The sequence below is a fragment of the Drechmeria coniospora genome, chromosome 01 (genome assembly GCF_001625195.1).
Source record: "Drechmeria coniospora strain ARSEF 6962 chromosome 01, whole genome shotgun sequence".
In the NCBI taxonomy this organism is placed as follows: Eukaryota; Fungi; Ascomycota; class Sordariomycetes; order Hypocreales; family Ophiocordycipitaceae; genus Drechmeria; species Drechmeria coniospora.
In genome coordinates, this window is record NC_054389.1 from 4,462,923 (window position 1) to 4,478,009 (window position 15,087).

General features: G+C 57.8%; 3 protein-coding genes across 3 annotated transcripts; 1 reads left to right on the top strand and 2 right to left on the bottom strand.

Annotated features, from left to right (window-relative positions):
• Window positions 1-734: 734 nt before the first annotated feature.
• Window positions 735-2,328, top strand: DCS_01084 (uncharacterized protein; the record flags this gene model as incomplete). Its single annotated transcript, XM_040798419.1, has 3 exons — window positions 735-855; window positions 941-1,131; window positions 1,189-2,328. The coding sequence occupies 3 exons, from the start codon at window positions 735-737 to the stop codon at window positions 2,326-2,328; spliced, it is 1,452 nt and encodes a 483-aa protein (XP_040659302.1).
• Window positions 2,329-3,435: 1,107 nt separating this feature from the next.
• DCS_01085 (uncharacterized protein) lies at window positions 3,436-8,246 on the bottom strand (the record flags this gene model as incomplete). Its single annotated transcript, XM_040798420.1, has 2 exons — window positions 3,436-7,977; window positions 8,025-8,246. 2 exons carry the CDS (start codon window positions 8,244-8,246, stop codon window positions 3,436-3,438), a joined length of 4,764 nt encoding a protein of 1,587 aa, XP_040659303.1.
• Window positions 8,247-10,528: 2,282 nt separating this feature from the next.
• On the bottom strand, window positions 10,529-12,602 carry DCS_01086 (uncharacterized protein; the record flags this gene model as incomplete). The annotated part of the gene is made up of 3 exons (XM_040798421.1): window positions 10,529-11,175; window positions 11,226-11,405; window positions 11,615-12,602. 3 exons carry the CDS (start codon window positions 12,600-12,602, stop codon window positions 10,529-10,531), a joined length of 1,815 nt encoding a protein of 604 aa, XP_040659304.1.
• Window positions 12,603-15,087: the final 2,485 nt, after the last annotated feature.

Genomic DNA, 15,087 nt, shown 5'->3' on the forward strand with positions numbered 1-15,087 from the left:
TCCAGCAAAACTCCCGTTACCTGGTCGCATACTAGCAGTGTGCTCGGATATCAACGAATCACCCTCAGCCCGGGGATCTTCTCCTGGAGTACCGAATATTCCTTCGTCGCTCGTTCCTCGCCCGTCCCGGAGCAGGTCTTGCTGCGACTGCTCTCGTCAGCAGCTCGCTCCCCGTCCTGTCACCACCACCTGTCTTGTGTACGTCGAGACAGTTGCGCGTGACCAACTGATACAAAGTCCCGGCCCTCCTTCGCACCTGGTTGGATACTCCCGACTTCGTACTCGTACGCTCTCCAAGCTGGGTTCCGAGCTGCGGCGTGCGCAACTCCTCGCAGCCATCGTTGCACGTACACGGCGTGTCACCCGCCCGGCCTGCTGCGACTCCGGCGAGCTGCAAGTATCGCTGTCTCGACCAGTCAGCAAACACGCATGAGACCATCCCATCCCGCCTCTGCTTTGCTTCCGCCTCCAGTTCTCTCCTCTCGACGTGGGAGATTGGACCTGACTCGCCTCGTGCCCGTGCCGGAACCGCACTGGACCGACCGACCGTCACCTCGATCCTTCAACTTGTCTCTCCATTAATACTCTCCATTAATAATGCTCTGTCCTTCGAGACGCTTATAAACTCTCGCACGCCGCGAGACGGGCTGCGCCGAGTCTGGCCACGGCTTTCTATCCTCGCTCATCCTTTCGACCTTTGAGCTTGCCTGCTGCAAGGTACATTCCGCCCGTCCATGGAGCCCAGCGTGGGAATGATGTTGCCCAAGGGCATCGTCATCAATACCACAAGCATATACAAGGAGGTAGCGAGCTACCCCGTCGTCCCCGCAGCCAAGATCTGGGAGTACTGGCATGGTAAGGCACCCGCCATTTCCTGGGGCGTCTTTCTGTTCGGGAACCGTCCACGTGCGTTGACATGCTAACGCTCCTTGCTCCCCAGTCTATACGACGACGAATAAACGACTCCAGGACCCTACAGCCCGACGGCTGGAGAATTTTTGGTGGCACGTGCTGGGCAGCGACCGCCGACACCTTAGCGGCCGCATCCTCGCCGGCCTGTACGAGGACATTTCGGTCGGGCCTACCGTCATCCCAATTCAGGGACCTCCAAATCGATGGGAGGGACCAGATGTAAGTCATGTCCATCTCAACGTACCAGAACTGGTGACGCCAACCATGCGCAATTAGGTGCCGCCTTTGACGAAGCAGATGATACTCTCACATGTGCGTCAGCAACAAGATGCACAGCAGGGTGATGGCCCGGTCCGTCGGCCACCGCCGTTGACAAAACGAAGCGACAATTCGATCAAGGGGTTTTCATCAAGTGCGTCGAAACCGCCTCCCCAGCACCCCATCTTGAAGAAGACCAAGGGTCCGACATCATCTGGGCCTCGCCCAACGGCCCGCTTCGTCTCGCCGCCCGAGTCTGCGGACGAGGACGGATTTCGGTCGTCTGCAAGCACTGCCACGACCGGCCTGGAACCTCAAGCCTTCAAATCGAAGAGGAAGCCTCCAGCGGCGATGAAGAAAATCGTGGCATCCTCGACGGCTTCCAAGAGACGCCCAGCCGTGACGAGAAGGATGAGCCCTCAGTCGCCGATACCGTCGGCGGATAGGCTTCGAAATGGCGACACCGCAGCCGGCACACGAGCCGCAGCAGGCCAGCCGCGCCCCGTCACTCCCATACCGGAGCGGATGCCGGCGCAGACGGGAGACTGTTCGGAGGTTGCAGAGGATGCTGCCAAATCGCCTCTGCCGAGGCCTAGTGCCAAGGCGCTCGGAAAGCGACCTGCCGTGCCGCTGTGGATGAAGGCCGAGAACGGCAAGGTTCAGCATATGTCTTCTACGACGATCTTGGGGCGAAGGGAAGCCGCCCTCCAGCAGAAGGAGGTTCTGGTCCGGAGCAGCAGCGTTCCTCGTGCGGCTGCGGCCGTTGACACCGTTGGTTCGCCCGGAGCCGGGGCAATGCCTTTAATGGTGCGGACTCGCTCTCATAACGGAGATGCTCCCGACACTCGACTCACCAGCCAAGGCCTCTTTACCGGCGCAACGGCCTCAACAACCAAGGTCGCTGCCCAGGGGACCATCATCGACCAGACCGGATCTCTGCCGAGATCGAGCGTTCTCGACGGTCCCAGTCCCCTCGGGGGGTCGTTCCCCTCGAGCAAACCGTACGCCTCATCTCTGCTCGACTCGCGCCTGACGCCCACTCCGCCGGCTCCGTCAGCCAGTGTCCCGATGGGAAGGTCGAGAAGCCAGCTCACACTACTACTAGAGCGCGAGAAGACTCCCACAAAGGAAAAGCCATGCTCGAAAGGCTCGAAGTGACCTCTTCCCATCCCAGGAATCGTTTCTTCACGGGCCAGTACTCTCGAAAGGCACAAGTCGTCGTTGGCACAAGAACTCCACCCCTTCAACAACTCTCTTGCGGCCCCCCTTCCTCCCCCGGCAGTCTGGGCTTGTCTGTCGTATATATATTATCTGTACTATACTTGGTCCATGCACAAAGTCATAACCTTAGCGTGAGCATGATTCTCCTTACTCTCGGAAACCAAGGCGAAGAGGAGTTGGAATTAAGTCGACAGGCTGCCTTTGGATTTTCATACATGCTGCACGCCCGTTTAAGCTTTTGTCTTCCACTTCGCCTCACAACACTGTGGTCGGTGGAAAGAGCAGCATTGGACGGTGCCTGAAGGCACGGGTGTACAAGCAGGCAAGGCCTATCGGTGGTGTAGCTATTTAAGGAAGCGTTGGTTTTGATTTTGATTACTCTGGAGATGTTGTCATCCGCCACCAGCTTACCGATGAGGTCACACTTTGCTTGAAAGATGTAGGATAGATTTGTCAAGTTCGACGCGAGCGGTACAAGCTCGTGAATATGAGATGCTGCGGAGGCAGATTTGAAACGTTTCAGACGTCATGGCCCCCAGCATCCATCCATCTACATCTTCATCCCCTTTTGAACGGGAGTAACGCTCAATTCAAGTTCATGTAATAACTTTTCATACTCGAGAGCAAAATGCTACATAATGTGGCAATACTCGGAACCTAATGTGAAGGAGGAAATTGCTACAACTGACATGGCAGTCAGTGTCAGATGAAAAACGACTGTAGAGTACATTGGGAAACGACGCAGCTGTGCTGGAGAGGTTTTACGGAACGCTTGCTAGCTATCGGCCTCGTTTGCCAAATGCCAACTATTGTACTACACATAAATATGGAAAAGAGAAATGAAAACATAAAATGAAGGCATGGAACGCGTAGTATGTAGCAGTGTGGCAGGCCATCATTTTCGGGCGTATGTCGTCCATCAGCATCCAACTAGCGAGCCAATTTTTGCAGAGAAGCAAGCTTCCACGGCTGCAACCAGAACTGGGGGTTGGGGGAGGGGATATTGCCGCTGTTGTTTGTTCAGTCTGAGGATGTGGCACAGTTCTAGTCGTTGATACCGAACACTTTACGCAGACCAGCAAATTTCTTCCTCCTGTGGGCAGGCAGCTCAGTTTGACCAGGCAGGACAGAAAGATTTGGCAGGGGGGGTACAGGGGGGATGTTGTAGTCTTCGTCGGCCTCCTGCCCTAGACCGGGCAGGCTGTGGGAGGTGCTCCGCCTATGGAAGAAGGAAGACCTGCTCGGGGTCGGTGCGGACGCCGTCGAGGGCCGGCGAACGTCGACCTTCACCGGAGCGGGGATGTCCCCTGGGAGCTCGACAGGCGCCGGGGAAGCACCGTTGTTTTGGTCGTTGGGCAGCGGCCAGTTCGACCCACGTTTGCGGGTGCTGTTGTTCCGAATCAGGGCCAGCTCCCCTGGTGAGCGTTCGAGCCTCGTATCTCTTCGAGCAGCGCTCTCGGCGATTTCACGTGAGATCTTGCTCGGGTCCTTCTTGCGGCGCAGGATGGACATGAAGCTGCTGCGTCGAGCGGGTGATGTCCCGGAAGCATCTTCTACTTGGGAGGTAACTGACCCTGACATCAGGCCGCCTCGGCCAGATCGATTGCGACGCAGGCTCGCATTTTTACCCTTTGCAACCTTTGTTGATGGTAGATTATCGTCGTCGACGTCGTCATCACTATCGTCCAAGTCCAGGGAGGCTTGCCGCGCAATGGGAACCATGCCTACAGTGCTGGCGGCTGCCGCGCTGGCCGAGTGGTTGCCGATACGCATGGATTTGGGCATGCTCAACGTCCTTCCCTTCGGCGCTGGCCGCTGGGCAGCGACCTCTTCCTCGTCGCTTGAGTCGGCAAACCGGCTCTTGAAGAAATTCGGAATTCCTCCGTCATCCTCGTCGCTCGAGTCGGCGAATCGACTGCCGCCTTTGCCTTTCTTGCTCTTGCCCTTCTTGTTCCCTGATGATCGCTTGAAAGAGGACAGGCTCATCTTGGTACCTTCGGCAGGCGGCGCACGTAGAGATCGGCGCATTCGACCTGTTCCAAACGAGTTTGTTGAACCCACGCTCGCAAACGAGTTGCGTCGGAAAGTCGTCGTTGGCGGCATGGATCGTAGGCTGAACCGACGGCCCTGCTTCGTCGTCTGGCCCTGCAGCTCATCAGAAGAGACCCTCATTGACATCCTGAAACCAGGCGTCGGGCCAGAGTAGGCGCGCGAACGTCTGAAACTGCTGACGCTCTCGTCTGATCCGTTGTGTCTGAGGCTTGATCTCAGGTGAACACCTCCGGCGAGGCTATCTGCAGAGTGATTCTGCTTGTTCGTCATGACCGGCTCTGTCGGAGACGAGACGTGGTACGACACTGGTCGGGCCGCTCGGGATGGTGCCAGACGAAGTGTGCTGCCGTTCTGCTGACCAGATTTCGGCAAACGTTTTCCTTGAACGCCGGCAATTGTCGCCCTACGCGCGCCGTCTGCCGTTTGCGGCCTGGTCGCAACCCTCTCAGACGATGAAGAAGAGTGTAGGGAGGCGGAACTCGTCCTCTTCTTGACCGTCTGCTGCCGAGGCTTTGAAACCTTGCTGTCTTGAATCACGGGCGCCGACGCACGCCTAGAAGCCTCGGCTGATTTCTCGGCCGTCCATTTCGTCCCTGGTTGAATCTGATATCCCTGGGTGGTCGAAGACTTCGCCGCCACCGCCGCTGCCGTTGTCTTTTTGGCCCCCTTATTCCCCTTATTCCCCTTCTCGGTGGCTTTCTTTGGTTCGACAGCGGCGCCTTCACCAGTATCCGAGAGAGCCTCGACCTCGAGTCGTCGACGCTGATCGATGGATAAGCTTCTCCAGTAGGATTTTGCATTTTCCCAATCGTTTGGAACGGTCGAGCTTTGAACAACCTTAGGTGCCGCTTTCTTCAACACGTTTCTCACCTTCTTGCCTTCCTTTGGCTGTGTCAGTGACGCTTGTTGCTCCATCTCCTTTGGAGACTCCTTTGGAGAATCCGTCACTGTCGGACTCTCGACGACAGCATCAAGGGACATGAAGCCGTCGGCATCGACATCTTCCAGTTCCTCATACGCGTCGCTGTAGACACTATCGTGATCCGTTTCCTCTTCGGCAGCCTCTTCAATATTCTCCATATGAGGAGGCATCGCAGCGGCTCCGGCCTGCTCCGGCTCCGACACCGTGCCTGCCGCGGCCTTGGCCTTTTCAGTGCCCCTTTCCTTTTCCTTCATGTCTTGCGGAAGGGGGCTGGGCTGCTGCACTGAGATAATGGGGATATTGCGGTTGCTCGGTCCCGCGCCAGTCGAGTCCTTTATGGCAGTCGAGTCCTTAGCAGTAGTCAAGTCCTTGGTGGCAGTAGAGTCCTTGGTGGCAGTCTTGGCAGTAGTCGAGTCCTTGGCAGTAGTCGAGTCCTTGGCAATAGTCGAGTCCTTGACGATTGCCGATTCCTTTGTGGCGGTCGAGTCCTTCGCGGTAGTCGAGGGCTTGGGAGCTCGGATCTCGGATGACTTCAACGGCGTGCCATTTTCGCCATCTTCTTGGTCCGTCGCATCCGTGTCCAGGTCATCATCTGAGCTGGAAATCAAGCCGTCGCCCCTACCATCCCCCTCGACGGTCTGTACGATGGGCGGCAAGGGTTCCCTGTACTTGGAGATGTTGGCTGCATTTCGGATCGCTTGCTCCTGGCTCACTGGTGGGCCAGTGGCAGCATCGGACGACAGGCCGGCGTCAGCCGGCTCGAAAGAGTTTGACCAGGTCCGTTCCTGGGGTCGAACCAAGGCACGTTCCTCCGCCTCCTTCGTCTTCTTTTCTCGAACGCTGCCGAAGAAGGGTAGGGCAGGCCTCGGGGACATGGTCTCATCCTCGGCGGGACTGATGGACGTGGTGTCCCATTTCGTATACCTCGTGACGAAGTTGTGCCACGTCGTTTTCGACTGGGTTGTTGACGGCATGGGCGATTCATCCTCATGAGCCTGGGCCGAGTCACCGACGACGACGGTATTCCTGTCATCCCAGCTCACCCGCACGCTCTTCTTTCGACCCGGAGCGGCCTCGTCCTGACGCTGCGGGCTCCCATTTCGTTTGGAGGCCTCGGAGCCGTCGTCGGAGGGCGAGAGGTTGCGAGGCGTCAACTTCAGCGCAGACTTGCGGGGAGACACGGATCGTAGAGGCGGCACGTGCTTGACCGTCAGCTGGTCGGCCGTGGCAATGAGAGTGGCCGACCGGGCGGGACTCTCCGACGGTTCGCGAGAGCCGCGTAGGCTGCCGCCCGATGGTCTTTGAGACGCCTGTGCCAGGCCGTTGGTGGCATTCACGGTCGAAGGTGGCCGAACGACAGTCCCTGGTTGCAAACTCCTTTGCTGGGAGTCGCGCGCCTCCTCCTGGGCTTCTCGATCGGGCTCTTCCCGGACGATGGATGGCTTCTTGACAAGGGCCGGCTTCAGGACCGTAATACGGTCTGCCGTTTCCGCAGCCTTCTTCTTCTTCTTCACCTTCTTGGGCTGCATCGGCGGCACAGATGCCGCTGCTGGGATCGTTTCCAACTCGGCGATTGGTGCATCGGCCACGGATCCATGCCGATGATGATAGGGTTGTGGCTGAGACGTTTCGGCGGCAGCAACTTGCGTCCGCGCGACGGTTCCCTTGGCCAGGTGGGATCCGCTTCGGTGGATGTCTTGCTTCTTCTTCTTCTTCGTCGACGGCTCCCGCTCCACGAGGCTCTGCGATCTTGCCATGACGGGCCTCGGCACCATGCGCCTCGAGTTGGGATCGTACATGAGGCCTTCGTCGTCATCGTCGAGTGCTTGCGAAGAGGAGGACGGTCGGCGGCTGCGGGGATAGGAGAAGTTGGTGATGGACGGGCTCGTGCTCCGTGGTCGTGGCTCGAGGTCCTCGTCGACCATGACGGCGGCCGACTGCGGCACGACGGAGCTGGGCCTTGGCATGTTTTCCAAATCTCGGGCAGTCGCACCACCAAACCACGAGGCTTGCTGGCCTTGCTTCCTCTTTTCGCTAGCAGTCATGAAGGGCTGGACCTGCAACGTCGTCCCCTTGCGCGGGCCGTCGTCGGGTCCCTTCTTCACGGAGCTCTTCCTGCGGACGTTGACCTCCTTGTGAGGCTCCCTGTGGACCTCCTCGCCAATGTAGACCTCCTTGTGGACTCCCCTCTGGACCTCCCTCTGGATGCTCTTCTTGCGGGTGGTGGCGGGTTGGTCGGCGGAGGCGGCGGCCGGCATGCTCGGGACGGGTGGGACGTTTCGATCCATCGGCGCCGGGCTGCGACCGGGGGAGCGACGACCGGACGCGCGACCGGGTGAGGGTGATCGAAAGGTTCGCTCGTTCATGGAGCCGACGCTCGCGGATCTCCGGGGAGGCCTCCTGGAGCCGCGGCTTCCTGCGGAGGAGACGGATGGACTTCGGCGCATGGCACGCTTCGACTGGACTTCGGCGACATTGGTGGGCGTCATGGGCATCGCCCTGAGGGCGGCGGCGGCGGCGGCGGAGGAGAGAGATGCATTGGAGCCGCGGTGGCGGTAAGCCGAAGAGGCCGCCGTCGCAGCTTCATGGTTGGCCGCGTCCCAGGTCAGAGGCTGTTGTTGGGCGATGCACCGTCAGCGACATTGGTCTTGCCTCGCACGGCGCCGAATGAGACTCGCCCGGCATGCGGAGGGGACAGGAGGAGCGTCCATCCGATGCCATTCCCCGCGGGGGAGACGAAAAATGTCGTGGTGGGGGTGAAGGGGAGGGGGAACGGTCGATGGGGGTAACGGTCGATGGGGGTAACGGTCGATGGGGGTAACGGTCGATGAGGGGAACGGTCGTTGGGGGGATCGGGCTGGCGGGCGGCCGGGTACGTCATCACGCCTGAAGTCTGCCGGCTACCGAAGCAGAGAGGCAACGAACGGCGTGACCGCGATGCAGACGAACAAGCAGACGAGGCCACACTTTCACTCACCTGGACGGGCGGTGCATGCCTCCGCGAGCCGAATAAGCTCGGCATCGCTGCGGCCGCCTTGTATCGTATCCAGCCAACAACGGTAGGGTACGGACGGCAGCCTTCGAACCCTCGATGGCGGAACGAGAGGGACGGGACCGGTCAGCAGTCGCTGCCCATCTGCAGGAGGTCGATGGAGGCTAGATGTGTATTGATATGATAGATGGGGAAGCGAGACCAGCTGCAGGTGATTCTGGGAGTCGGACGGCGTGGAGAGAGGGCAGAGAACGCAACGGCTGACCGCTGCACATTCGGCACAGCCTGACGGACCTTCAACCGCACGTGCTGGTGGATGATGGTACGGATGCGAGCTCGTCGGAGATGGAAGCGGACGGAAGTGAAACATGGGAATACCGTTGGCAAAAAATAAAAAATAAAAATTCAGGGCCGCACCAGACGGTGGAAGCGGGCAACTTTGGAAAGGGACGGAGAAGGATGCATGATAGGACAGGTTGCGACCAACTCATACACGTACTCGGTCCGGGAGCTTCCAAACCGCCGCCGCCATGACGACAGACGGACAGAACTGGTTGCGGAAACCGCCCGTTCTCGTACTGAACGAAGCACTATAGAGTGGCCCCCCCCCTACCCCCCAAACTTGGAACAATGCGCTAGGCTTCAGGCAGGCAAACGCTGTGAAGCACGAGCACGTACTTACAGTACAGTACTCGGTACAGAGGACGGGGGTTGCTCAGAGTGGATCGTTCACTGGTCTCGCGCGCGGATCGGCAAATCAGAGGCGAGGAATTCCAACAGGAATGGATCTCCTCCCGGCTTCGGCTGCCCCAGAAGCGTCGCACCGTTTGCCAACCGTTGCCGCAAAGGTACTTGTACGCACCCGTTCGCGCAAGTACATGCATATACCTATTCAGTACTATTCGTACTCACAGGTGCATGAGTGCGCACATGTACTCGAAGTACTGTACGGAGTTGTTGCTGTCGCTTCCCGTACATGTACTTGGGTGACGGAAACCTGCACTCTGGAGTACAGACATTATTCATGTACCGTAATGTACTGTAATACACCACCATAATACCTGACGTCGTTGTAGGCGCTCGCTCGTATTGATGATCAGCCAGATCCTGGCTGCGCTGAAATCCTCGACTTGTCGGTGCATCATCATAATAATGCGTCACCCGCTCCGTACACGTATGTAATTACAGTTCTATTGCACTCGATACGCCGTACGGATACCTGTCACCTGGTTCCACGCATGCATTATGTACACTCGAACATGGTAGTTCTGTATTGTACATACAACCAAGTACGAACATTGTACGGAGTACTTACTGTACACATTGCATCCGCACTCGTACCCACTACGTACAGTACTTGCATTGTCGCGGACGCGCCATGGCACAGCACACGGTCCAACATTGACACTCCTCTTGCCTTGGTGAGATGGATGGGATGAATGACACGCGCGACGGATATACGAGACGTACGGAGTAGTCGCCCGGGCGATATCATCGGTCGAGATCCCTCCATCCATCCTCGCTGAATATTTCCGTCGCCAAGTGTTTTGGTCGGTGCCTAACGCAGTTGCATACAAACGCTGTCAATGTCCATTGAGGAGATACAACGTAATCATCGCATCACCAACGCTTCGCTTTTCCGTCGCTTCGGAACTTCTGGCAGCCACTCAATACCAATATCCATCCATGACATCGTTAACTCATATGTGCGGACTCCATCGTCTACTAAGAGCACTCATACATGCCCCCCTACTCCATGACCGTCAAAAGGCCATGGACCCGCTTTGTTTTAGCACCTATCCTCGCAGGCCATCGCAAATATCCTAGTCAAGCCAGAGTCCCTGCATCCACAACCACCAAGGCGTAGGTGTACGGGTGTGTGTGTAGACTGGTCGAGCGACCTCCTCACCGAGATCACCGCCCGCACGAGTCTCAAATAGTCCTGTTGCGATCCCTTCTTGGGCGTTCGCTCTCGTCTCCCTTTGAACAACAAGAGCGCGTCGATGCGAATCGTCGGTGGGCGTACTCTCAGCTCCTTCATGTGACGTCCATGAGGCCCTAGGGAACGTGGCAGGCTTCCCCATCCAGCCCCGTCAAAGACTGCATTGTGACACTCGAGCACTCCTCGGGGCGAACGACGGGCAGCTTTCCCACGGGGATGCCAGGACCAGCTACCGGCTAGCTCGCAACGATGCGCCTTCGCCTTCGCCTTCGCCTCCGCCGTCCCCGTCCCCTGCCGCCGGTGGACGCTCGGGCAGTTGCGGGGCCAGGTAGTCATCGACAACTCCATCATCGTTCCCGGTTCCTTCCGACTGTGTCGAGTGGCTGTGTACGTTCTCTGATGAGGGAACGCCTTCGTGCCCAACCGTGTCCGAAGGCCCTTGATCGGCCGCGTCCTGCGTTGCGTGGCCAGCCTTGGCAAGTGTCTTGCTATTCTTCCTGCCCTTCCGACTCTTCGCCTTGGCCTTCTCGAGCAAACGCCTTCGGTCGGCTTCATCCTGGCGGTGTCGTCGGTCTTTGATCTCGTAATCGCGGATGAGCGCGCGGGGAGGCTCGCCAAAGATACGCTCGTACTCGCAAAACTCGCAGATCCAAACATCTTCTGCTCTCGGGGGCTGACGAAAGTAGCTTGCCGTCGCCATCTGTCGGCGGTGACGACCAGCCAGCTCGAGTTCTCGTTCCAGTCGTCGACGAGACTTCCGACGTGAGTTGACAGGCTTTCCCGGGGTCGCCTTTGCATTCGCGTCATCGTGCACGCCGTCGGGTGCGATACCTCCGGCCAACGCGGCCTCACCCGACATGGAGTGCCGGTTTTGACCTGCCGTCGTTCAGTACACGCCAAGCATCGTGTGAAAACAAGGAACGTACCCGACCACTGGGCCGTTCCCGGAACCTGCGAGGCGCAAGTGAAGGTGAACTGCGTCGATGCCTGCGCCGCCTGCGTGTTGGAGGAGTGTTGCTGCAAAAGGCTCATGTTCTCTTGTCCTTGACGAGGGAACTTTTCGGCGTTGGCGATGGCCATTGATATTATACCCGCCCCTTCTTCTTCTGTGGGAAGCGATGCCAGTCGTTAGAGGATGCCGACTCGAGAACAACGACGAGAATGATCGCAAGGGTAAATGGATTGGGTTGTTGGGCTATGGAAATGGAAATCATGGCACATGGCAGAAGCCGTGGGGTGGAAAGGCAAGGACAAAGTGAAATGAGGATGTAGATTAGGGGAAAGGAGGGAGAGGAGAGTCACGGCGCCGACGTACCTGGTGGCCACCGCGATGCATCGGGGTTCGGGCTTCGCCCAGGCCATGCACCGTTGCCATCGGCCAGCGCTCGCAAAGGGCTTCTGCCGTTCCGCGGGCGTCCCAGCCTACCCCTCCCAGGCCCCGAGAAGCCTTGGCTGTTGGAAATTTGGGGGCCAAAAGCGGCGTAGCCGGCTATGCTATTCAGCAGCCTTTCCGCATTGCCATCGTTCGTCGGCAAGTGGGCACCCGTCGAAATGGGCAGGGAACCTAGATCGCTGTTCAGGCCATGGGCCCCATTGAGTGCGGAGTCCCCTGCGGAGGGGATCTTTCTCTTCTTCTTGTTATTCGTGTTCTCGAAGGAGTCATAGCCATCGACTGACGAGGCTGCCGAAGATGGCGCTTTCGCCTCCGCTCGCTGTGGCTGCTCCGGCCGGGATACGTTGCGAGCCGTTCTGCTTGGGTTTCCGGCGGGCGGCCTTGATGCGAGCGTGCCACGCCATTTTCCCTCTTCCTCCTCCCGGAGCCCGACCCCGTTCCGCAGCGAAGCGAACGCTCTGAGGTCGGGTCGACGACCCTGGTCGGCGGCACTCTGCGGTTCGGCGCTGGCCTGGCCTGCGTGGTCCGCCTTGATGGTATAGGGCGGATAGTAGAAGAGGGGGGCCTTGTCGAGCGTCGAGGCGGGGTATTTGATCGAGTCGGCAACTTCTGGGGACAGTTGTTCTCGAAGTCGGCGACTGGGCAGCGGCCGAATGGGCCGGTCCGGAAACAGCGAAGATACAGTGTCCGGCAACATAATGCGGCTATGCTCTGCTGGGCACCATCGGTTTCGTCTTGTCAGCAAATATACCGTCACGATTTTGAGAACGGCGTGCATTGTGTGACGGAGAATGAAATGGAGGAAAGCCTCGGTAGCGAGAGGCATCAAGGCAAGCGTGCCCAAGTGCATGCCGATCCCCACGACGCACCAAGCTGGCACGAGATGGGATGAAAGGGCAACGGGAGACATGAGGTACTCGTGAGAGGGGGGAAGGGAGTAGGGGGTTCGTTTGTGAAGATGACAAAAACAAATATGTGGGAAAGCGTACCCATCTACCATTGTACATGCAAACGTATCCCACAACCCGCAAGAGCGATGCCAAACGAACAACAGGACGAGAACAGTCGTCGTCGGAAAGCAGTGGCAACGACGCTGCAGGTAATTCGTATCGCCAACGTTCAAAAACTGAGGATGCCGCACGGCCGGTCGCTGGAGAGTCGAAAGTCGTCGAAGGGCTTGGAAACCAAGAGCTCAGGTCGTTGGGCTGCAATGGCGGAAGAGCCTGTCACCACGTCAGAAAGGGCACCAAAGTGAGAGCTGGCAGCGATGGGTGAACAGGACCGGGCATCCCAAGTCAAAGCAATAGTAGCACCCGTATAAAAGTGGCAGAAGGTGGGCAGGGAGGTGCTCGATCGCCGCAACCATGGGCCCTCTTTCGGGGGGGGGGGAGGGGGGATTGCCTCACCTGGTGCTCGGGAAATCAAGGCCACGCCTCGGCTGATCGTGGAGAGAACGAAGTGGTTCAAGCAAAGGACGGGAGGCTTGGCGAGGAAATGAATGGAGCTAGAGCAATGCCCTATGCTGACCGAAGGAACAGCGTTCAAAGAGTTTGATGGATCCGGACGGTCGTGAATTCTACAGCATGCTTTTGAACGGCAAATGACAGCATTAATAGGAGGTTGCTGGCCACTCCCGAGCAAGGGCCTCCAAGCGGTGGGAGTACATTAGGTAAGCAGGTCGCTTCACTGACTAGCTGTTCTGACTGGTCATCTTTTGGGGGCGCACAGCAGACGAGTTTTGTCTACAGACTACAGCAAGTATTACTCCGTTGGTGCACCGCAAGTACAGTACATTTATTCCACGACGAGCACGAGTCGACTGGTACGCACTTGGGTATTGACGGTAATGACATCCATACTTGGGTAATGAACGCCTTGCGGCTGAGAGTTGAACACTGCCGTGACGGTATGGCGTTCAGCACGGGTTTAGGGAAACCATTGTGAGGCTGCATGGCGAGGACTTGTCCTCAATCGACTTCGAGACCCCTCTGTGTGTGCAGAACGAAAAGACAAAGAAAGGTCTTCCCTCATATGCGAACGGCACTCCGGAAGGCAGGGTGTGCTGTACATGTACGTAGTAAGTTGTACTTTGTACTTGGACGCTCTGTGCGATTATTTTAGCGACAGAGCCATTAATCGCACACATTCCGATGACTATTAATACGGGTGGGCGATCGAAGGAGGTACCTTGACTACTACTTAGGTACAGTAAGTACTTGGTGCGAGTTTGGGTTTACATGTACCTTGGTACATGTAATACTCCGTACGGTGCAGGCGACACACAGTGACACAGACATACAGTACTCCAACACGTTTCTGGTGGATGCAGCCGGGCATCAATGCAGTTTGGATATTAAAGAAAATAGGAGCACGGAAAGATCTGCCCGGACTTGAGAATGAATTTTTACATGACTTGCTCATGCTGGCTATGTCACTCGCAGTTCTGGTTAGCCATTGTCCTGAACACCCATGCAGAATGAAGATAATAGTGGCCCGCTCATGCGCAGAGGTACCTACCCAACTGACTAGATATCCGTGTGGTACACCAACACATACCATTACACCTACCAGTACTTCGAAAACTAACATGCGCGATGTAGGGGGTACAAGCAGTACAAGTTTACAGTACAGAACGTGTGTATGGCCAGATAGCCGAGGCTTACCTAAGTCGCTGGGACCGGGACCACAAGACGCCGCTGATGACTCTCGAAGGCTGTTGCAGTGCTGCCAGAGCGCGACCGGCTCCACTAAAATGGCCGCTTGGCGACTGCCTGCATGTACTTGCAGTACTGTACTTGCTTGTACGCCTACAGCATGTGTACTAGCAATTTGCATGCATGTAAGTACAGAGTCCATGTACCCGCACTTGCAGGTCCTGTCCTAGTTAGTATTACCTACAGTAGGTAGGTACGGCCGGTGCTGAAGGCTTGAAGCAGCCCGCCGCACTCCTCACCCAGGGCCTACTTCCTCCTCTCCGCCAGCCAGAGCGACCTTTTCTCTCCTCACTCTCGCCACTCCCTCCGTCAGCTCCCCCTCACTTACGAACCGTCTCGTGCCTCGTTGTCGTCGCGGCCCTGCTTCGTCATGACAAGTCCCCCCTTCCTCCGACACGACAGTTCTTCCTCTCCTCTCGAGTTGCCCTCCTCGCTGTAGCCCGATCTCATCCGCCGATTGGAGCCCGTCTGCCATTGCCCGAAAGCACAACCAGCACGGTCGTCGGCTCCTCCGTTTCCACAGGCCATCTTGGCTCTCTAACCCGTCCGCCCTTCACCTAGGCCGTCGAAACACCCTCGGGCCCAGAAGAGTCTTTCCCACTCGCTCAGGACGCGCCGTCGACCTCCGTGGCCCCCCTCGCTCCTCCTCCTCACCTCCCACACCCCCCCCCCCCCTCCCAG